The 24,533-nt window shown below is 42.7% G+C and overlaps 1 protein-coding gene across 2 annotated transcripts in view; it reads right to left on the bottom strand.

The window, feature by feature from the left end:
• Positions 1-1,505: 1,505 nt before the first annotated feature.
• Positions 1,506-24,533, bottom strand: part of sar1b (secretion associated, Ras related GTPase 1B) — a 46,901-nt gene continuing 23,873 nt past the window's right edge. For both annotated transcript variants that reach the window (XM_068043708.1, XM_068043707.1), the window contains 5 exons: positions 20,036-20,155; positions 14,659-14,724; positions 14,455-14,558; positions 4,963-5,094; positions 1,506-2,401 (listed from right to left, as the gene is read on the bottom strand). In XM_068043708.1, coding sequence (XP_067899809.1) covers positions 2,285-2,401; positions 4,963-5,094; positions 14,455-14,558; positions 14,659-14,724; positions 20,036-20,155 — 539 coding nt within the window. In that variant the 3' untranslated portion in view covers positions 1,506-2,284. The remainder of the gene's footprint in view (positions 2,402-4,962; positions 5,095-14,454; positions 14,559-14,658; positions 14,725-20,035; positions 20,156-24,533) is intronic.

Below are 24,533 nucleotides of genomic sequence, written 5' to 3'. Positions count from 1 at the left end.
ATCTCACATTTAGCTAAATTGAATTTATTCATCTTCCCACTCTGATTTATATTTAGTTATAGGATTATTTGGTTGTAATCTAATTGTGTCTGAAATGTACACGCAAAAGTTTTTCAAGAGAGAGATTATTAATGGAACTTATTTCCATAAAACATCCTGCAGTTCAAAAGCAGAAGGACTGCCAGATAAAACTCCACCTGCTGGAGATGGTAGTTAGCTTCTTTTTACATAAACCACTTAGTAACTGAAAAATGCTAAAAGAGGTTGCATGATTCTGCATTGAGTTATAAAGACCAAGAAGGTTGCAGGTTAAATAACTATATCACACTGATTTAGCTGATCGCAACTGGAGTGGCAATAGGAGGACTGCTAATGCCTTTGGTGCCCCTGGTTTAGAGATGTGAATAAAATCCCCACACCTGGTTGTTATCCAATAACCACTGCTAGAAAGTGAATGTCTGTAGATGGCAGGTGAGAATAGAATCAAGTTGGCTGTGATGGCTTCCATACAGAATAGATTGGCAACAGTTACTGTCTAAACTTACACATTATAAAATGGGCACTCAGGTGAGATATGAATGCCCTGCAGTGCCATTATTTGGTTGAGTGTCTATATCTACTGCCACTGTGCACCAACTTTTAAATTTGAAGTTATACTACAAAGGTGTAGCAATTTCTTCATTGTTACCCTATCTGATTAAACCTGCAGGATATAAAAAATGCTTTAACATTTATGTAGAATGCAGTGATGTAATACCATGTATCACTGCCATTCAGCAGGAGACTTGCTTTTTCAATATTGTTTTTGAGGTTGCCTCCAATGCTACTTGGAATGCTTTCTCATTGAATTCTGCCTTTCCTCTACTTGCCATCTTCCAGCTGAAGCTGGTAACCAATATCTCCTTCCAGAGAAATTGCAAGCTCTAACATCTGGGATTGCAGCACATGAATCCAGTTGTATACAGTGCCACTCGAGAATGTATTTTACTTCCACCAGTTCCTCCAGGTGATAACTCAATAAATTGCACCTAGTGACCATTCTTCAAGTGTGCCTTGGTCAGTGTTGGCAGGCTGTTCAACCATCAAGAGACATTAAATAGTGTATTTTAAACAAGGTTTAATTACACTAGGCAGCGTCGAGTCATTCATTTTTTGTTCATGTCATTATCAGGCACTGTTTTGTATTAGCTGGCTGAGGGCTAGTTGGTGGTTTCATGCTGAATAACTTCTACTGCAAAACAATAGGACAATAATGCCTTTATAAGTTAATCTCAAAACTGCTATTTAGGCAAGGGGAGTTGATCATATCTTACATTTCTAGTTTGATCTGTCTTGGTAAACCAAACTTAGCAGTAGACTTTCAAAAGTTTCTTCCAATACTACAGACTTTTTAAGTGATATTCTTATACCACAGGAACAACACAGAACATAGGAAATTACCAAAACTAAAAATCAATTCCTTATTTAAACAAATCCCGATAAGCTTAAGGAAAATGCTAGTGGGATTATTTCATGCATGTATAATTTATTGGTGTGTTCCATATTATTCTGTGAAGAGGGTATAATTTAAAGCTTCAAATAAAAACTAGCCGTGCTTACATTCTGCACAGTACTCATTAGAAGAATAACACAGAAATAGATAAGGAATGAGCATTTGTTTCTTCTATTTCTCAAGCAAGGAACAAATTGGTTACAGTCTAATTTAATACAGGGTGCTCAGGGATTCTCCTGAAAATGTTAAGGCATCATGCAGTATCAATAAATTGAGATTTTTCTAAAAATATTGGCATTCTTCAGATACTAAAAGGATAGGTGGCTACATGTTCTAAATTTATTGAACTGAACAATTTAAAAATAGTACATAAAAATTTTTACATGATCATTAAATACCGCTCACATGTATGTTGCTTTCCTGTTTAAAAAGTGCATTCAGATACTATTTTTGTCTAAGTACACTCTCTGTCCAAAACTGTACAGATTTGTGGTTTGGTTAATGTTATAAATCAAAGTAAGGAAACAAGTAAGTATCTTCTCCACTGAAATTAGAGTGTTACCGTATTGTAACTTCAAACATACAAATTGTTTAAGAACTTTTTTTTTGAGGCCTCATACATACAGATGATTTTTTTCTTTCAGCACAGCCAATGCTATTGTTATTCTTCTAGAAAAACATCAAACTTTTATAACCAAACATATACCCAGAAAATGTCTATTAGGTTCAAGTTGTTGTATGTTGGTAGCTGAGTCTTCAGCCATTTGACAGATAACCTTTCCAAAGTCAGCTTCAATCTATGTACTGAGCTAGCCAGCGAAAACCTTCTCCATAACCTTGTCTCTTTAGGACGCTGCACATGAAGACTTCTAGTGGTCGTGCATTAAGCTCCTTCATGGAAATATTTCCCTGTTTTGGCCAGATGGGTGGTGAAAGAGAAAGAAAAAAGTAAGTTTAATTGATTCTGATATCATCTCACAGAGTTCTATTAATGTAGATCTAAATGCAGTGAGGATAAATCATGGAAGCTGTAATACAAATACATCTGTATCCAAAAATGACCCCAAAATAAAAAGTTACTTTGCTTCCACCCACACTAAAGTTGATAACTACCCAAGCATAAAATGTCTTGATCAACAACTTGCATTTATAATGCACCTTTTATCATAAAATGTCCTGATGCACTGCATAGGATCATTATCAGAAAGCTTGACATTGGAGATATTAGGACAGGTGACTAAAAGCATGGTCAAAGAGGTAAGTTGCAAGAAACGTCTTAAAAGGAGAGAGAAGTGGAGTGGTTTGTGGAGGGAATCTTAGGGCTTAGTGCTTAGACAGCTGAAGGTATGGTCATTAATGATGAGACGAACAAAATCAGAGATGCACAAGAGGCTAGAATTGAATTTGTGCAAAGTTCTCGAAGGGATGTAAGGTTGGAAGAGGTTAGAGAGAGGAGGGGTCATGGAAGGATTGAAGACAAGGATGAAAATTTTAAATTTATGGTATGACTGGACCAGGAACCAATGTAAGTCAGCACTGATGGGAGTGGTTGCTGATGCTGAACCTGAAAAGAATACTTATCAAAATTGATAAGAGTATTGAAGAAAATGCTACAAAGGAGGAGGAGCTGAGATGTTTGACATTAATTGCCAACAGAGAAAATATCCTTTATGAACATCTAATCAAATGGCTGACTGATAAGGGCAAAAACAATGAACATACAAGATACATGCTACTAAGGTATAGTGCTGTCGAAGTTTCTCCTCTCCCTCCAATCTGCCACCTTCCGAATTTTACCCGAGTTGCAAAAGGGAGCCACTCAGCAGAGGACTTGTGCTAACACCACAGAGAGGTAGAACTAAAAAAAGGTGTTGCGAAATCTGCTCTAGTATTGGCAGAATCCTCAGATGTGGTGCCATGAAAGTCAGGAATAATAATTAGAGAATAAACATAAAATAAAACACAAAAAATCCTCCTATCCCATTTGCTTTGGAGGCTTTACTCCAATGTCACGAGAACTAGAGAAAACCTGTAAACAAAGTGGCACTAACGCCATCAGATGCACAGCCCTTGTTCTCACTGATCGACACAGGCTCCTGGTTCACCAACGTTTCAAATTTAAAATCCTCATTCTTAAATCCCTTCATGTTCTTGCCCCTCCCCATCTCCCCCAGCACTATAATTCCTTCCAAACTCTCTATTTTTGTTATGCATTACCACTCACTCCACCCCACCCTCAACTGTTGTGTCTCGAACCAGCTAGACCCCATGCTCTAGAACTGCCTCAATAAATGCCTCCGCTTCTGTCGGTCTTTCCTCTCAAAACCCTTCTTAAAATTCACCTTTCATTATTTGACTCGACATCCATCTTTTTTGCCTTGCACCCTGTGATGTTTTTCTTGATTTAACATTCCATATAAATGCAAGCTGTTATTATTGCATGCTCAAACATTTCTGTTGTTACTGAATGAAAACTGAAAATACTCAGTGGATCAGGCAGCATCTGGGGAGAGAGAAACAGAGTTAACGAGCTGAATATTCCCAGCCCTTTGGAGACGGGCTCGGAGGTGGGAAGGCTGGCAATACGGCAGGGGAAAGTGTCGGGAGCAGAGCCCAACGTCTTCCCACCACCATAGCATACAGACAGCAGCGGGAACCTCATTTTATCAGCATTGGAAGGAGCTCCTGCCACATGGGGAGACAGTCAGGCGAACCCTGGCAGCCTCCTAGCTGGTTCCCGGGAGCTGGGGGGTTGGGGGTGCCTCCTTGATGGGTGCTCCATGGCCCACGGAGGGGCCCCCTTCTGGAACAACCCCATCCCCCCCACAATTGTTGGGGCCGGCCTGCTGTCCCTGGCTTTCCCAAAAACACTCACCAGTCTTCGAGGGGCGCCTCGGCATTGAGGTGCCTTCTCTTTCACGATGCTCCCTCAGCAGTGACCGCTAGTGTTGTTGCTGTTGAGGTTGCTGACCCTCTGGTTGCGCTGGCAGCTCTGTGGGGACGGCCGTCCTCAATTGAATGGCAGTCCCAGTCACTGCCAACAAAACACCATTCCAGGGCCCCACCATCCGTCAGAGCAGGATCGGCTCCTGCTTTCAGCCACCACAGTGGGACTTGACCCTCTGACAAAATTCAGCCTAACGTTTCAGGTTTGTGACCTTTCATCAGAACTGGGAAAAGTTTTCCCAGTTTTGATGAAAGGTCACAGATCTGAAACGTTAACTCTGTTGCTGGCTCCAAAGATGTTACCTGATCTGCTGAGTGTTTCCAGCACTTTCTGTTTTAATTTCAGATTTCCAGCATCCGCAGTATTTTCCTTCTGTACTGTTGTTACTGAATCTGCCCTGTGGCATAAACAAGGGAACTGCTTCCATAATATTGAGTTATCACTGCTTGAGTGGATTTTGTTCAAAAATTAGAGCAGTATTACTCCAAATGTACAACTGACCAGCTGCAAGACTGAGTCTTACCTTTCCTGTTGTTTGCCCATAAAGCCCGAATAGCTCTCTGAACTTCTCCTCACTGATTGCCTCAGGTCGGTCAATTTTGTTACCAAGGATAAGAATAGGCACATTTCCAACAGTTTCATCTGTCATTAGTGCCTGTAGGAAGGATAATGCCAAATTAACAACTAAATCCATCTATGTGCTGTGCAGACACACACACACGCTGCATTTTTCTTAACAATTACTTCCCCACATTTTTCTTCTTGAAGTTTACCTCACCCTTTTCAATCCTTTCAGTTAGGAAGTGAAATCTTCTTTAAAGACATCTAAATGCATGCCATTAGTCTAGCTCCTTAATGTATCTATCTCCAGGAATTTCAGCCATAGCTGGAATTTCATCTTACATCTTCAAGTCGGAATCTAATCATTAATGTCTGGTGTGTAGATGCCATTACAGATGCAACTTCTTCCACTGTATGTTAAATATTGGTGTTTACACTACAAATGTGGAAGAAAGATTTTACAGCTGCTTTATTTATTCAAACATGGGACTATTATATTTTACTAATGAATAGGTCTCATTTTCTGAACTTCAAGATACTTAAGGATCTGTGATGGGTTGAAATCTATGCCTCAAAGACGCTACATCTACATATCAAAAATCTTGTGTGCCACAAACAGTTCCTGTTGCCACAATTTTTCCTAATACTTATGCGCCAGTATTCACCACTGAAACTGCCTATGTAAACAGTTATATTGAATGTTCTCACTCGATCACTCTCAATAGAACCGTGAAATACAATTTCAAGGGCCTTTGTTATTTATTCTCTATGTTTCCCTCAAGGTCTTTGGATGTACTCAGTTACATCCTGGCACTTTATCTTCCTTTAGCTTAACCAATTGCTCTAATATTTTCCTTTTATTTATTTATCACCTTGCTTTCAACCAATTCAGGATTTATCTCCTTTTCGATACCCTTCTGTTTTATAAACATAGATATGAAGTACTGCTACATATCCCTGCCAATTTCCATTTATCCATTACTAAATTATGACCGTCTCCTGAGTCCATCTCACATTTAATAATTCTTTTTACTGATATATTTCCAGAATACTTTTCTTTCGAAAGAAAAATGTTGAGATTCTCACCTTGCTTCCTTATCTCTCTCTTCTCATGTGTTATTTTGGCTAATCATTTTCATCATGCTATACAAATTGGATATGCCCTCTTCAATTTTAGTTACTTTTTACTTTTATTATCTGACATTCAAAACTTGAACTAGCCTCATTTTTAAATGGAATATAAAAGATGCCATTCTACACCATTACAATTTTCTTTCAAAAAAATCCCATTGTTGATCTATGTGCCAATTAATTGTCTTTCAGCTAGCTCACTCCTCATCTTTTTAAAATATGCTCCATTCCAAACTTGTGCCTTTGTTTTGAACTCATTTCTTCCTTTTGGACTTTATTGTGGTCATTGCTCTGAAGGTCATCACCTACATTTAAATAAATCGACATTATCAATTTTCATACTTAAAACTAGATCTAGTAACATTGCTCCCCCTTGTAGGCATGAACATCCTGTCTGAAAAAGGAGTCCTGCACAGATTTTAGAAATTCCATTCCCTTTTCTCTGTTTACTCTTTCCCAGTTCCAATCAACAGGTGGTTAATTAAAATCTCCTATAAAAATTATTTTGTTATTCCGACTCATCATCCTGATTGGTCTTAGATTTCCATTTCTCTTCCTCAACTAGCAGACATGCAGTATTATCTCACAAATATATCACCTTTTTATGTCTTTGATCTCTAATCATACAAACACTGTCTGAACCTCTTTTTGGACACCAGTCTGCTCCACAGCATGTTTCTTCCTTCCTCGATATTGCCATTCTTCCTCCTTTCTGACCCATTCTGTCCCTCCTAAAAATACTCTATTAATTTGCCACACCTATCCAGTTTGTAGCCTACGGGCTATGAAATCTAGATGTTCTTGAGATTTAACTGCTTCTAATTCCCAGTTTATTTCCCAAACACACAACATTGCAATAACATGTAATATCGCTACTCCTTTTCCCTCGATTTATTTTGCCAAGCTAATGCCTTGTTCCTTTATCTCAGACTGATAATTGATTGATTTATTTTTCCTCCTAAACTTTATTTCTCCTCCGTTCTGCTTTTCTTTTGCTAAACTCCTCATTTATACACCAACCTCGGCTAATTCTATCTTCTCTACTTGCTCATTCACATTACTTTTATTTTCCTGTTCTCCCTTCCTTCAGCGTTTAAATGACTTGTCACTCCCCATTTCACCAGTGCATCAGCCTTCTTCCGATTCCAATGTAGCCCATCCTTGTGAATACGTCCCATATTTCCCTCAAATGGTGAATGTCCCGTCAAGCGGAAGCTTCTTCCTGACACCACCCTTTTAGCCATGTGTTGAGCTCCCTATTATTGCTATTCTTCCCTGTTATAGCATGGTGCTGGGGAAATAATCCAGAGATTCCTACCCTTGAAGCCCTCCTCCTAAACTTCAGCAATTTTGCATGATTTCAGGGTTTTCATATATTGCTGGCTCCACATAGACCACAATAACTGAGCTGTTCTCCTTCCCCTTTTATCATCTTATCCAAGTTGTTCTTATTCCAGGTGACAAAGTATCTGGAACAGAGTCTGGACAGCAAAATGCATCCTCCCCCACCTGTGATTATCAGGTCTTCTATTACTTCAGCATTTTTAATTGAATTGCTGAACCCCCAGCCTCGAGTCATCTCATGCTTTTTGGTGCTGTTTCATGACCTTGCAGGATGTTCATTCTACCAACAGGAAACCAGTACTTCAAATTTATTGTAGGATAATTTACTCTTGGCATTCCCATTCTAGCCTATCTCTGACCTGTGGATAGTCACTATTCCATCCTCTACCACGGTCAGCTGCCTACCTCTCTGTAGGATGTCTACCCTCAAACCCTTACTTCAGAAATGCTCTCTCTCATGTGTCAGTTTGTCTCCAACTCTGCAAGAAGCTTTGAGATCGAGAGCTCAACTGATTTCAGTTGGAGACGCTTGCCAATTAGAAATGTTGGAGTCACTGTCTGCTGCTGAAAATTTCCAAATTCTAAAAAAAAACTTCCTATGTTGCCATTCTTACTATGAATATTAAGTTAGTTAAGTTTTAACTTTATATTCTTTACCTAATAACACTTGAACTATTCTGTTCCCCCTTCCCATCCTACTCCATATTCCTACTTCAGCCAAATTCCCATTTTAGATGTGCTGTTTTCACTCTGTTGCCAGCTCACTCAGTGGTATGCCCTCTGACTGATCATTGGTTTGGGTTGAGTTAGTTAATCCGAGCAGGAGAGGCAAGGGAGAACCAAATCCAGTTTCAATAGAACATAGAACAGTACAGCCCCTTCGGCCCACGATGTTGTGCCTACCCTTTAACCTACTCGAAGATCAAACTACCTACATACCCTTCATTCTACTATCATCCATGTACCTATCCAAGAGTCGCTTAAATGTCCCAATGTATCTGCTTCTACTACCACCGCTGGCAGTGCATTCCACGCACCCACCACTCTCTGTGTAAAGAACCTACCTCTGACATCTCCCCTAAACCTTCCTCCAATCACCTTAAAATTATGCCCCCTGGTGATAGCCCTTTCCGCCCTGGGAAAAAGTCTCTGGCTATCCACTCTATCTATGCCTCTCATCATCTTGTACACCTCTATCAAGTCACCTCTCACATCCTTCTTCGCTCCAATGAGAAAAGCCCTAGCTCCCTCAACCTTTCTTCATAAGACATGCCCTCCAGTCCAGGCAGCGTCCTGGTAAATCTCCTCTGCACCCTCTCTAAAGCTTCCACATCCTTCCTATAATGAGGCGACCAGAACTGAACACAATATTCCAAGTGTGGTCTAACCAGGGCTTTAAAGAGCTGCAGCATAACCTCGCAGCTCTTAAACTCAATCCCCCTGTTAATGAAAGCCAACACCCCATACACCATCTTAACAACCCTATCAACTTGGGTGGCAACTTTGAGAGATCTATGGACGTGGACCCCAAGATCCCTCTGTTCCTCCACACTGCCAAGAATCCTGTCTTTAAGCCTGTATTCTGCATTCAAATTCGACCTTCCAAAATGAATCAGTTCACACTTTTCCAGGTTGAACTCCATCTGCCACTTCTCAGCCCAGCTCTGCATCCAGTCAATGTCCCGTTGCAATCTACAACAGCCCTCCACACTATCCACAACTCTAGCAACCTTTGTGTCATCGGCAAACTTACTAACCCAGCCTTCCATTTCCTCATCCAAGTCATAGAACATAGAACATTACAGCGCAGTACAGGCCCTTTGGCCCTCGATGTTGCGCCGACCTGTGAAACCATCTGACCTACACTATTCCATTTTCATCCATGTGTCTATCCAATGACCACTTAAATGCCCTTAAAGTTGGCGAGTCTACTACTGTTGCAGGCAGGGCGTTCCACACCCCTACTACTCTGAGTAAAGAAACTACCTCTGACATCTGTCCTATATCTATCACCCCTCAACTTAAAGTTATGTCCCCTCGTGTTTGCCATCACCATCCGAGGAAAAAGACTCTCACTATCCACCCTATCTAACCCTCTGATTATCTTATGTGTCTCTATTAAGTCACCTCTCCTCCTCCTTCTCTCTAACGAAAACAACCTCAAGTCCCTCAGCCTTTCCTCGTAAGACCTTCCCTCCATACCAGGCAACATCCTAGTAAATCTCCTCTGCACCCTTTCCAAAGCTTCCACATCCTTCCTATAATGTGGTGACCAGAACTGAACACAATACTCCAGGTGCGGCCACACCAGAATTTTGTACAGCTGCAGCATGACATCGTGGCTCCGAAACTCGATCCCCGTACTAATAAAAGCTGACACACCATATGCCTTCTTAACAGCCCTATTAACCTGGGTAGCAACTTTCAGGGATTTATGTACCTGGACACCAAGATCTCTCTGCTCATCTACACTACCAAGAATCTTCCCATTAACCCAGTACTCTGCATTCCTGTTACTCCTTCCAAAGTGAATCACCTCACACTTTTCCGCATTAAACTCCATTTGCCATCTCTCAGCCCAGCTCTGCAGCCTATCTATGTCCCTCTGTACCCTACAACATCCTTCGGCACTATCCACAACTCCACCGACCTTCGTGTCATCCGCAAATTTACTAACCCGCCCTTCTACACCCTCATCCAGGTCATTTATAAAAATGACAAACAGCAGTGGCCCCAAAACAGATCCTTGCGGTACACCACTAGTAACTAAACTCCAGAATGAACATTTGCCATCAACCACCACCCTGTCTTCTTTCAGCTAGCCAATTTCTGATCCAAAGCACTAAATCACCTTCAATCCCATACTTCTGTATTTTCTGCAATAGCCTACCGTGGGGAACCTTATCAAACGCCTTACTGAAATCCATATAGACCACATCCACGGCTTTACCCTCATCCACCTGTTTGGTCACCTTCTCAAAAAACTCAATAAGGTTTGTGAGGCACGACCTAACCTTCACAAAACCGTGCTGACTATCTCTAATGAACTTATTCTTTTCAAGATGATTATAAATCCTATCTCTTACAACCTTTTCCAACATTTTACCCACAACCGAAGTAAGGCTCACAGGTCTATAATTACCAGGGCTGTCTCTACTCCCCTTCTTGAACAAGGGGACATTTGCTATCCTCCAGTCTTCCGGCACTATTCCTGTCGACAATGACGACATAAAGATCAAGGTCAAAGGCTCTGCAATCTTCTCCTTGGCTTCCCAGAGAATCCTAGGATAAATCCCATCTGGCCCAGGGGACTTATCTATTTTCACACTTTCCAAAATTGCTAACACCTCTTCCTTGTGAACCTCAATCCCATCTAGCCTAGTAGTCTGTATCTCAGTATTCTCCTCGACAACATTTTCTTTCTCTACTGTAAATACTGACGACAAATATTCATTTAACGCTTCCCCTATCTCCTCCGATTCCACACACAACTTCCCACTACTATCCTTGATTGGCCCTAATCTAACTCTAGTCATTCTTTTATTCCTGATATACCTATAGAAAGCCTTAGGGTTTTCCTTGATCCTATCCACCAATGACTTCTCGTGTCCTCTCCTCGCTCTTCTTGGCTCTCCCTTCAGATCCTTCCTGGCTAGCTTGTAACTCTCAAGCGCCCTAACTGAGCCTTCACGTCTCATCCTAACATAAGCCTTCTTCTTCCTCTTGACAAGCGCTTCAACTTCTTTAGTAAACCATGGCTCCCTCGCTCGACAACTTCCTCCCTGCCTGACAGGTACATACCTATCAAGGACACGCAGTAGCTGCTCCCTGAATAAGCTCCACATTTCGAATGTGCCCATCCCCTGCAGTTTCCTTCCCCATCCTACACATCCTAAATCTTGCCTAATCGCATCATAATTCCCTTTCCCCCAGCTATAATTCTTGCCCTGCGGTATATACCTGTCCCTGCCCATCGCTAAGGTAAACCTAACCGAATTGTGATCACCATCACCAAAGTGCTCACTTACATCCAAATCCAACACCTGGCCGGGTTCATTACCCAGTACCAAATCCAATGTGGCATCGCCCCTGGTTGGCCTGTCTACATACTGTGTCAGAAAACCCTCCTGCACACACTGGACAAAAACTGACCTATCTAAAGTACTCGAACTATAGTATTTCCAGTCAATATTTGGAAAGTTAAAGTCCCCCATAACAACTACCCTGTTACTCTCGCTCCTGTCGAGAATCATCTTCGCTATCCTTTCCTCTACATCTCTGGAACTATTCGGAGGTCTATAGAAAACTCCCAACAGGGTGACCTCTCCTCTCCTGTTTCTAACCTCGGCCCATACTACCTCAGTAGACGAGTCCTCAAACGTCCTTTCTGCCGCCGTAATACTCTCCTTGATTAACAATGCCACACCCCACCCCTCTTTTACCATCTTCTCTGTTCTTACTGAAACATCTAAATCCCGGAACCTACAACATCCATTCCTGTCCCTGCTCTACCCATGTCTCCAAAATGGCCACAACATCGAGATCCCAGGTACCAACCCATGCTGCAAGCTCACCCACCTTATTCCGGATGCTCCTGGCATTGAAGTAGACACACTTTAAACCAAGTTCTTGCTTGCCAGTGCCCTCTTGTGTCCTTGTAACCTTATCCCTGACCTCACTACTCTCAACATCCTGTACACTGGAACTACAATTTAGGTTCCCATCCCCTTGCTGAATTAGTTTAAACCCCCCCGAAGAGCACTAGCAAATCTCCCCCCCAGGATATTGGTACCCCTCTGGTTCAGGTGAAGACCATCCTGTTTGTAGAGGTCCCACCTACCCCAGAAAGAGCCCCAATTATCCAGGAAACCAAAACCCTCCCTCCTACACCATCCCTGCAGCCACGTGTTCAACTCCTCTCTCTCCCTATTCCTCGCTTCGCTAGCACGTGGCACGGGCAACAACCCAGAGATAACAACTCTGTTTGTTCTCGCTCTAAGCTTCCACCCTAGCTCCCTGAATTTCTGCCTTAAATCCCCATCTCTCTTCCTACCTATGTCGTTGGTGCCTATGTGGACCACGACTTGGGGCTGCTCCCCCTCCCCCTTAAGGACCCCAAAAACACGATCCGAGACATCACGAACCCTGGCACCTGGGAGGCAACACACCAACCATGAGTCTCTCTCGTTCCCACAGAACCTCCTATCTGTTCCCCTAACTATGGAGTCCCCAATGACTAATGCTCTGCTCCTCTTCCCCCTTCCCTTCTGAGCAACAGGGACAGACTCTGTGCCAGAGACCTGTACCCCATTGCTTACCCCTGGTAAGTCGTCCCCCCCCAACAGCATACAAAACGGTATACCTGTTGTTGAGGGAAACGGCCACAGGGGATCCCTGCACTGCCTGCTGGTTCCCTCTCCTTCCCCTGACGGTAACCCATCTACCTACTTCTTTTACCTGAGGTGTGACTACCTCCCTATAACTCCTCTCATTTCTAAAAATCACAAACAGCAGAGGTCCCAGAACAGATCCCTGCGGAACACCACTGGTCACCAAGCTCCAGGCTGAATACTTTCCATCTACTACCATCCTCTGTCTTCTATGGGCCAGCCAATTCTGTATCCAGACAGCCAAATTTCCCTGTATCCCATGCCTCCTTACTTTCTGAATGAGCCTACCATGGGGAACCTTATCAAACGCCTTGCTAAAATCCATATACACCACATCCACTGCTTTTCCTTCATCAATGTGTTTTGTCACATCCTCAAAGAATTCAATAAGGCTTGTGAGGCATGACCTGCCCCTCACAAAGCCATGCTGACTATCTCTAATCAAACTATGCTTTTCCAAATAATCATAAATCCTGTCTCTCAGAATCCTCTCCAATAATTTGCCCACCACCGACGTAAGACCGACTGGTCTGTAATTCCCAGGGTTATCCCTATTCCCTTTCTTGAACAAGGGAATAACATTTGCCACCCTCCAATCATCTGGTACTACTCCAGTGGACAGTGGACATATAGGATACAGCAAAGATCATCGCCAAAGGCGCGGCAATCTCTTCCCTCGCTTCCCGTAATAACCTTGGGTATATCCCGTCTGGCCCTGGGGACTTATCTATCCTCATGTCTTTCAAAATTTCCAGCACATCCTCCTTCTTAACATCAACCTGTTCGAGCATATCAGCCTGTTTCACGCTGTCCTCACAAACGTCCAGGTCCCAGGCGGGGTGGAAATCACTCCAAGTTTCCCACTCCTTGTCACTTTCGGCTGAAAGTTTCGCATACTTGGATGAGGATTGGTTGAGGCTTGCTGATGCCTCAAGTCAAATTCCCCATCTGAACTCACTGCTCAGTATCAGAGAGAAAGAAAGGTTACTTGGGTGAGGGCAGTGGAGCGCGTTACTGCCCATCGAAAAATAACTTCAACCTGATTGATTTCTACCTTTAGAATGAGAAAGGTAAGAGAATAAAGGAAAAAAAGTATTTATGTACTTTTTATTTATTTTATTTAGAGATACAGCACTGCAACAGGCTCTTCGGCCCACCGAGTCTGTGCCGACCAACAACCACCCATTTATATTAACCCTACAGTAATCCCATATCCCCTACCACCTACCCACACTAGGGGCAACTTACAATGGCCAATTTACCTATCACCTGCAAGTCTTTGGCTGTGGGAGGAAACCGGAGTACCCGGTGAAAACCCACACGGTCACAGGGAGAACTTGCAAACTCCGCACAGGCAGTACCCAGAATCGAACCCAGGTCCCTGGAGCTGTGAGGCTGCGGTGCTAAGCACTGCGCCGCCCTGATTATGCGATAGAAGTTACGCTCAGTGTTCAGTTACCAAATATACCTGGAGCTGAAAGCCTTAAATCCATTTTATCACATTCTAATTCTTTGGAGAATCTTGTATACAGTTAAAAATATTTGTACTCTGGGTGACCTGGAGATATTCTAACTAAAGGTTTACTTACATCAAGCTCTGCTTTAGATTCTGCCAGACGCTCACAGTCTGCACAATCAACCAGGAAGACAATAGCATTGATAGCAGGGAGGTAGTTTTTCCAGACTCTGCGGGCTTTGGAGAAAGTATAAGAGAAAATAATTGAAGGCACCATAACAGATTCAATGATTTAAAAAAAAAATCTTTTAAGAAGCCATTAAGAACAGATCTGTACCTTGTGCATGGCCACCCAGGTCAAAAGTAGTAAAAGTCATCCCAGCAATCGTCAGCTCTTCTGAGGCTATGGTAGAAACAATGAGTTGGTTACTTTATCTGGAATTTTTCACTACTTATTAACTGGAATATTTAATAACTTTTAGCAATAGTTGTACAATATGTTTAAAACTTCAGTAACTAAACATGGAAGTGCACACAAAATTGGAGTAAATTACAATTCGAAGTAGCGTTCGTACTTTTGAGAATGTTTCTTTATCTCCTATATCATTGCTTGCAGAAATGTTTTAATATAGGATGCTAGCAGATCTCCTGTGGTGTTGCTCATGGCATCAATTATTATGCTGTTTTATAAGAACAGGAGCGTTATACATGTAATACACAACGTATTATTCTGCTGTAATAAAAACAAGAAATGCTGGAACCACTCAGCAGGTCTGGCAGCATCTGTGAAAAGAGAAGCAGAGTTAACGTTTCGGGTCAGTGACCCTTCTTCGGAACTGACAAATATTAGAAAAGTCACAGGTTATAAGTAGGTGAGGTGGGGGTGGGGCAAGAGATAACAAAGGAGGTCGAGATTGGACCAGGCCACATAGCTGACCAAAAGGTCACGGAGCAAAGGCAAACAATATGTTAATGGCGTGTTGAAAGACAAAGCATTAGTACAGATTAGGTGTTAATACACTGAATATTGAACAGCAGCAAGTGCAAACCTGAAAAAAAACAGTGGGTAAGCAAACTGAACAAACTAAGATGAAATGAAATAAATGCAAAAAAAAAGATTGTAAAAAATGTAAAAAAAGGAAGAAAAAATAACTAAAAATGAAAGTAAAATGGGGGGCTGTCATGCTCTGAAATTATTGAACTCAATGTTCAGTCTGGCAGGCTGTAGTGTGCCTAATTGGTAGATGAGATGCTGTTCCTCGAGCTTGCGTTGATGTTCACTGGAATACTGCAGCAATCCCAGGACAGAGATGTGAGCATGAGAGCAGGGTGGAGTGTTGAAATGGCAAGCAACCGGAAGCTCAGGGTCCTGCTTGCGGACTGAGCGGAGATGTTCTGCAAAGCGGTCACCCAGTCTGTGCTTGGTCTCCCCAATGTAGAGGAGACCACACTGTGAGCAGCGAATACAGTATACTACATTGAAAGAAGTACAAGTAAATCGCTGCTTCTGCTTGCCATTTCAACACTCCACCCTGCTCTCATGCTCACATCTCTGTCCTGGGATTGCTGCAGTATTCCAGTGAACATCAACGCAAGCTCGAGGAACAGCATCTCATCTACCAATTAGGCACACTACAGCCTGCCAGACTGAACATTGAGTTCAATAATTTCAGAGCATGACAGCCCCCCATTTTACTTTCATTTTTAGTTATTTTTTCTTCCTTTTTTTACATTTTTTACAATTTTTTTTTTGCATTTATTTCATTTCATCTTAGTTTGTTCAGTTTGCTTACCCACTGTTTTTTTTCAGGTTTGCACTTGCTGCTGTTCAATATTCAGTGTATTAACACCTAATCTGTACTAATGCTTTGTCTTTCAACACGCCATTAACATATTGTTTGCCTTTGCTCCGTGACCTTTTGGTCAGCTATGTGGCCTGGTCCAATCTCGACCTCCTTTGTTATCTCTTGCCCCACCCCCACCTCACCTACTTATAACCTGTGACTTTTCTAATATTTGTCAGTTCCGAAGAAGGGTCACTGACCCGAAACGTTAACTCTGCTTCTCTTTTCACAGATGCTGCCAGACCTGCTGAGTGGTTCCAGCATTTCTTGTTTTTATTTCAGATTTCCAGCATCCGCAGTATTTTGCTTTTATTTTAGTATTATTCTGCTGATTAGATTAAACATAGAACCATCTTAAGACAGAAAATGCTGGAAATGCTCAACAGGTCTGGCAGCATCTGTGGAGATAGAAGCAGAGTTAACGTTTCAGGTTGATGACCTTTCATCAGAACTAGGAAAAGTTTGAAACGTAATAGGTTTTAAACAGGTGAAATGGGAGAGGGTGGGAAAAAGAATAAAAGTGATTGTGTGGCAGACAGCAGAGATTGAATGACAAAAGAGTTAGTTGTGCAGGGCCAAAGGGAGTGATGATGGGGCAAGAAAGAAACAAAAGACGTGCTTAGAGTAGGTATGCTGCCACCCGAAAGAAAAAACAAGAGGAAAACTGAAACGTGCAAAGAAAAGAAAACAAGGGGGCAGAGATTGTGGTCTGAAATTGTTAAACTCAATGTTGAGCCCAGAAGGCTGTCAAGTGCCTAATTGAAAGATGAGGTACTGTTCTTCGAGCTTACATTGAGCTTCATCAGAACACTGCAGGAAGCAGACAACAGACAGGTCAGCTTGAGAGCAAGGTGGAGAATTAAAATGACAGGTAGCTTGGGATCATGCTTGAGGACTGAATGGGTGACTGCTTTGCGGAACACCCCCAATCTTTAGTCTCCCCAAAGTAAAGCAGACTGTTCAAATTGCCACCCAGTGGCCTCTGTTGGAAATGCATGCATGGAATTTGGACAAGAATAGGAATGGGAATGTTCTCCTAATTACTGTCCAGGTTCACAATCAAGCAAAGTGCTGGAGTGCCACCAGTGTCCATGGACCCACATCCTACAGGAAATGATTGGGTAGAAAAACTAAACAAAATTTAAATTGAGAGACATTGTACATGGATGTATTAAGGCATCAAAAATGTGAGTTATTTCTGAATGTTTTTCTCGCATTGGTGATAAAGAAGGGAAAACACTCAAGATATGGGATAAATTCTCCAGGGGTATTACTCTCAACATTTACTATGGGGAATCAAGCACTAACCAGAATTCACAAAATTAGCACACTGAGGCACTGCAGGAAGCAATGTGTTAATACTCATGCAGATAGACAAAAGTGAAGGCAGATTGGCCATTTATGCAAAAGTCCTTCTGCAATTATATCAAGCACTTCTTTTCCACTGAGGTACTGAATAAGTATCATTGGTAGCTAAAGTCAGAGATTCTCACTCCCTAGTCATGACACCATTGAAGAACAACAGGGGAATTCTGCAGAAAGAACGTGTTTGACTTTAGGTATTTCAGACTAGCAGTAGGAAAAGCAGACAATAAAACGAACGAACAGAAGACAGAGACTAAGAACAGATTGATGCATGCAAATACATTCCAAGGAAGAAAACCCAGGAAATTCAGAAACTTCTGCTCCAGTGACATGTCTGGACAGCACAGTTCAGTTCTAATGTGACATGGGGGAGTGGGAATAATGGAATTCTATACAAAATATCTACTGTCACTAGCCAGCAGTTGTAAAGTAGAACACAACGCAGTATCAAGAAATTACAGAGTGCTACCAGTAGCAATATAAATATTATTATTTTTTTATTTAGAGATACAGCACTGAAACAGGCCCTTCGGCCCACCGAGTCTGTGCCAACCATCAACCACCCATTTATACTAATTCTACACTAATCCCATATTCCTACCACATCCCCACCTTCCCTCAATTTCCCTACCACCTACCTATACTAAGGGCAATTTATGATGGCCAATTTACCTATCAACCTGCAAGTCTTTGGCTGTGGGAGGAAACCGGAGCACCCGGCGAAAACCCACGCGGTCACAGGGAGAACTTGCAAACTCCGCACAGGCAGTACCCAGAATCGAACCCGGGTCGCTGGAGCTGTGAGGCTGCGGTGCTAACCACTGCGCCGACCAGAATTATTATCTGAAATACTGTACAGAATTGAAGAAGCAAATCAGTAGAATAAAATTCTCCTTAGTGAACAAACTACACCCCAAGGTTAAGGTTGTCCAGGCCATCCAGCAATCCAGAGTTTGGAAAATGGCCCACTCCCAGGCTTCAGTTTTTTTTCAACCATCCACAAAGTGCATAAGAACATAAGATTTAGGAGCTGGAGTAGACCATTTGGCCGTTCCAGCCTGCTCTGCCATTCAACAATCTCATGTCTAATCTACCTCAACTCTACCTTCCCATACTATCCCCCATGTCCCTTACACCCAAAACTATAAGAACATAAGAAATAGGAGCCAGAGTAGACCATTTAGGCATGTACAAGACACCTGGAATCACCTGCTTGTTGATCTAGGCCCGTTTCAAAGTGCACAACCACTACTCAGTGTCCTCCCTTGCCCCAAACAGCAAAACTAAGACCAGGAACTTAGTGTGTAGAATATCACAGGCACATAACATACCCTTTTCAGCTGCCCTATATTGTCTAATTTAATGATTTCAGTTAAACATCAGCTTTAACCTTGGCCTAGTTAGAATCATTCTCAGCTCTGGGACAGAGGGTTTCGGTTCAAGTACCCTTGCAGGGCACGTCCATCATCTACACTGACAGCACACAGCATTATTGAGTGAATGCTGCATTACCGGAGGTCTTGTCATTTGGATGAGATGTTACAAGGACGTGCCATCTACTTTTTCCATGGCAAAATTCAAGATCCATGGCATCACTGAAAGAAGAAAAAGGAATTTGCCTAGTATCTTAGTCCCAACACCATCAACAAGTAAAATGGTCACTCATCTCATTGCTGTTTGAGATCTTGCTGTGTGTAAATTATCTAACACATTTGCCTACATAACAGTGACTGTCCTTTCAAGTAATTCATTACATCAGAGGTGCTTTGAGTTTTTCTGGGCCACATAATAAGGGAGTATGTAAATGTTAAGTCTTTTCTTCATATACAAACAGATGTTGTAGAGTAACTTTAATGTATTCATTAATTATGATATGGGTGTGGCTAATGACATCCTTGGAAACCAATGATTTAATTATTACTTTTTAAACTTCCCCTCACAGTATTCCATCCCATTTAATTTTCATGAAAATATATTACAATCAACATAAAACTTCCTATAGACTGTATAATGTTGTCAGTCACTGCACCACCCTATCACTTCCCAAACCAGATAGATGTTAGCCTAGATTGAGGGACTGAAGGCCTCCTCTTTCAAAATCTGCACAAACCCCAAGGGAAACAAAACTAGATAGATTTGATCCAGCTTCTTATAGGCATGGATGTATAACTGAAAACAGCACATAATAGAGCAGAAATCAGCAATTGCATTCATACTTGGATAATTGATAGGAATAGAAAAACTGACATTGTTTCATTTGAGATAACCTTCTGAGGTTAGGGCTAAAGCATATTGCTAGAGCGATGCAATTGAAACTTTAATCTGCATCTAACCCTGATACACTTTACCTGGAATGCTCAATATTGACACTGATTACCCATTCCATTCCGTATGGCTATCTCACAACTTGAAGAGCATTAAAAAAAAAACACAAAATTATAAATTAATGGTTCCTTACAATCATAATCCTAAGAAGAATGAATCTTTGATGACTACACAACTTACTTGGATGTAGCGTTGGCACATGTTGTGCCAGTCTATCATCTTTGAGCATGTGCAACAGTGTAGTCTTTCCAGCATTGTCCAGTCCTAGAAATACTAACTTTCCCGATTTCTTGTACAGTCCTGGAACAAATAAACAAGTATTTCAACAATAAATAAAATCATACACTGAGTAAGTGAAAACTATGTAGCAACAGATGTCTCCATTTCATTGATTCCAAAAATGTCAAAAACAAAATATTTGGCTGAATAGTTACCAAAAACAGAAAGGCTCAAGATGAGCAATAGTTATAGGGGACTCTATAGTCAGGGGCACAGATAGGCACTTCTGTGGACGTGAAAGAGATTCCAGGATGGTATGTTGCCTCCCTGGTGCCAGGGTCAAGGATGTCTCTGAACGGACAGGGGGCATTCTGAAGGGGGAGGGTGAACAGCCAGAGGTTGTGGTACACATCGGTACCAACGACATAGGCAGGAAGAGTGACGAGGTCCTGCAGGGGGAGTTTAGGGAGTTAGGTAGAAAGTTAAAAGACAAGACATCTAGGGTTGTAATCTCGGGATTTACACCCGTGCCACGTGCCAGTGAGGCTAGAAATAGGAAGACAGTGCAGCTAAACACGTGGCTGAACAGCTGGTGTAGAAGGGAGGGTTTCAGATATCTGGATCATTGGGATCTCTTCAGGGACAGGTGGGACCTGTATAAGAAGGACGGGTTGCATCTAAACTGGAGGGGCACAAATATCCTGGCTGCGAGGTTTGCTAGCGTCACTCGGGAGGGTTTAAACTAGTGTGGCGGGGGGGTGGGTGGGAACCAGAGCAGTAGGACAGCAGGTGAAATAAATGAGGGGGAACTAGTAAATAAGGCCAGTAAGACTAAGAGGAACAGCAGGCAGGGAGATGTTGCTGAGCACAGCGGGACTGGTGGTCTGAAGTGCATTTGTTTCAATGCGAGAAGTATAACAGGTAAGGCAGATGAACATAGAGCTTGGATTAGTACTTGGAACGATGATGTTGTTGCTATTACAGACACGGTTGAGGGACGGACAGGATTGGCGGCTAAATGTTCCAGGATTTAGAAGCTTCGGACGGGATAGAGGAGGATGTAAAAGGGGTGGGGGAGTTGCATTACTGGTTAAGGAGAATATCACAGCTGTACTGCGGGAGGACACCTCGGAGGGGTCATGCAGCGAGGCAATATGGGTGGAGCTCAGGAATAGGAAGGGTGCAGTCACGATGTTGGGGGTTTACTACAGGCCTCCTAACAGCCAGTGGGAGGTAGAGGAGCAGATATGTAGACAGATTTTGGAAAGATGTAAAGGTAACAGGGTTGTAGTGGTGGGTGATTTTAACTTCCCCTATATTGACTGGGACTCACTTAGTGCTAGGGGCTTGGATGGGGCAGAATTTGTAAGGAGCATCCAGGAGGACTTCTTGAAACAGTATGTAGATAGTCCAACTAGGGATGGGGCCGTACTGGACCTGGTATTGGGGAATGAGCCCGGCCAGGTAGTCGAAGCTTCAGAAGGAGAGCATTTCGGGAACAGTGACCATAATTCCACAAGTTTTAAGGTACTTGTGGATAAGGAAAAGAGTAGTCCTCGGGTGAAGGTGCTAAATTGGGGGAAGGCTAATTATAACAATATTAGGCAGGAACTGAAGAATTTAGATTGGGGGCGGCTGTTTGAGGGTAAATCAACATCTGACATGTGGGAGTCTTTCAAACGTCAGTTGATTAGAATCCAGGACCAGCATGTTCCTGTGAGGAAGCAGGATAAGTTTGGCAAGTTTCAGGAACCTTGGATAACGCGGGATATTGTGAGCCTCGTCAAAAAGAAAAAGAAAGCATTCGTAAGGGCTGGAAGGCTGGGAACAGATGAAGCCCTTGAGGAATATAAAGACAGTAGGAAGGAACTTAAGCAAGGAGTCAGGAGGGCTAAAAGGTGTCATGAAAAGTCATTGGCAAACAGGATTAAGGAGAATCCCAAGGCTTTTTATACGTATATAAAGAGCAAGAGGGTAACCAGGGAAAGGGTTGGCCCACTCAAGGACAGAGGAGGGAATCTATGTGTGGAGCCAGAGGAACGGGCGAGGTACTAAATGAATACTTTGCATCAGTATTCACCAATGAGACGGACTTGGTGGATGATGAGTCTAAGGAAGGGAGTGTAGATAGTCTGGGTCATGTCGTTATCAAAAAGGAGGAGGTGTTGGGTGTCTTGCAAAGCATTAAGGTAGATAAGTCCCCAGGGCCTGATGGGATCTACCCCAGAATACTGAGGGAGGCAAAGGAAGAAATTGCTGGGGCCTTGACAGAAATCTTTGTATCCTCATTGGCTGCAGGTGAGGTCCCAGAGGACTGGAGACTGGCAATATTGTTCCTTTGTTTAAGAAGGGTAGCAAGGATAATCCAGGAAATTATAGGCCAGTGAGCCTTACGTCAGTGGTAGGGAAATTATTCAAGAGGATTCTTTGGGACAGGACTTACTCCCATTTGGAAACAAACAAACTTATTAGCGAGAGGCAGCATGGTTTTGTGAAGGGGAGGTCGTGTCTCACTAACTTGATTGAGTTTTTTGAAGAAGTGACGAAGATTGATGAAGGAAGGGCAGTGGATGTTGTCTATATGGACTTCAGTAAAGCCTTTGACAAGGTCCCTCATGGCAGACTGGTACAAAAGATGAAGTCACACGGGATCAGAGGTGAGCTGGCAAGATGGATACAGAACTGGCTTGGTCATAGAAGACAGAGGGTAGCAGTGGAAGGGTGCTTTTCTGAATGGAGGGCTGTGACTAGTGGTGTTCCGCAGAGATCAGTGCTGGGACCTTTGCTGTTTGTAGTATATATAAACTATTTGGAGGAAAATGTAGCTGGTCTGATTAGTAAGTTTGCAAATGACACAAAGGTTGTTGGAGTTGCGGATAGTCAGAAGATACAGCAGGATATAGATCGGTTGGAGACTTGGGCGGAGAAATGGCAGATGGAGTTTAATACAGAAAAATGTGAGGTAATACATTTTGGAAGAACTAATACAGGTGGGAAGTATACAGTAAATGGCAGAACCCTTAGGAGTATTGACAGGCAGAGAGATCTGGGCATACAGGTCCACAGGTCACAAAGTGGAAACGCAGGTGGATAAGATAGTCAAGGCGGCATTTGGCATGCTTGCCTTCATCGGTCGGGGCACAGAATATAAAAATTGGCAAGTTATGCTGCAGCTGTACAGAACTTTAGTTAGGCCACACTTAGAATATTGCGTGCAATTCTGGTCGCCACACTACCAGAACGACGTGGAGGCTTTGGAGAGGGTACAGAAGAGGTTTACCAGGATGTTGCCTGGTCTGGAGGGCATTAGCTATGAGGAGAGGTTGCATAAACTCGGATTGTTTTCACTGGAACGTCAGAGGTGCAGGGGCGACATGATAGAGGATGACAAAGTTATGAGTGGCAAGGACAGAGTGGATAGTCAGAAGCTTTTCCCCAGGGTGGAAGAGTCAGTTTCTAGGGGACATAGGTTTAAGGTGCGAGGGGCAAAGTTTAGAGGGGATGTGCGGGGCTGGTTTTTTTTTTTTTTTTTTTTTACACAGAGGGTGGTGAGTGCCTGGAATCTGCTGCCGGGGGAGGTAGTGGAAGCAGGTACGATAGCGACGTTTAAGAGGCATCTTGACAAATACATGAATAGGATGGGAATAGAGGGATACAGTCCCTGGAAGTGCAGAAGGTTTTAGTTTAGACAGGCATCAAGATCGGCGCAGGCTTGGAGGGCCAAATGGCCTGGTCCTGTGCTGTACTGTTCTTTGACATAAGGCCTATAGTGCAGATTAATGGACGACTTGATTGTTTCATCACACTACGAAATTCTACTTTGAAAGATCACATTGTACAAAAAGGTATTTTTCACTTTTCACTCAACACCCTGACCCCAATAAATTGTACAACTGGAAGGGGGGGGGGGGGCGGGGCTCCGTCCATTTTGCCTGTTGAGGTTCCTTTTTTGAGATCAGTTCCTGCCTTCCACTCTGTGCTTCTCGCAGGTGATTTATTTGAAGACCAGTGTTTCTTGTTTGAAAGAAATCATACTCACAATAGTGCACTTACATATAGAGATGCCAGGCCATTCCAAATTGAAAGTTTCAGTGGTCACATTGGCATCAGATAAACAAACTCGCCAGTGTCATGGTGTTACAAAGGTATTTTTTTTTTAAATATGTAGGGGCTCTGAATCAAGAGTTACAAATTCCCTGACATCATAGGTTTCCTTCATGCTTCACATACATACGTTTGCTGCTTGAATGACATAACATTCTTCCTTACAGCAGACTGAGTAATTCCTTTTGGATGGTACATGGTGAGGTAAATCTTTGTTTGTTCCTAGCCCTGTACAGCCACACCCTCATTACAAGTACCTTTATAATGCATGTGCTAGATAACACAGGTATGAGTCGCAATGGGCGGGCCAAATGGCCTTTGTTCATACTTCGCTTCAGATTCCCATACCTACTGG

The sequence above is a fragment of the Heterodontus francisci genome, chromosome 12 (genome assembly GCF_036365525.1).
Source record: "Heterodontus francisci isolate sHetFra1 chromosome 12, sHetFra1.hap1, whole genome shotgun sequence".
NCBI lineage: Eukaryota > Metazoa > Chordata > Chondrichthyes > Heterodontiformes > Heterodontidae > Heterodontus > Heterodontus francisci.
Note: the sequence above shows the minus strand (reverse complement) of the source record. Positions and strands in the feature narration are given on the sequence as shown.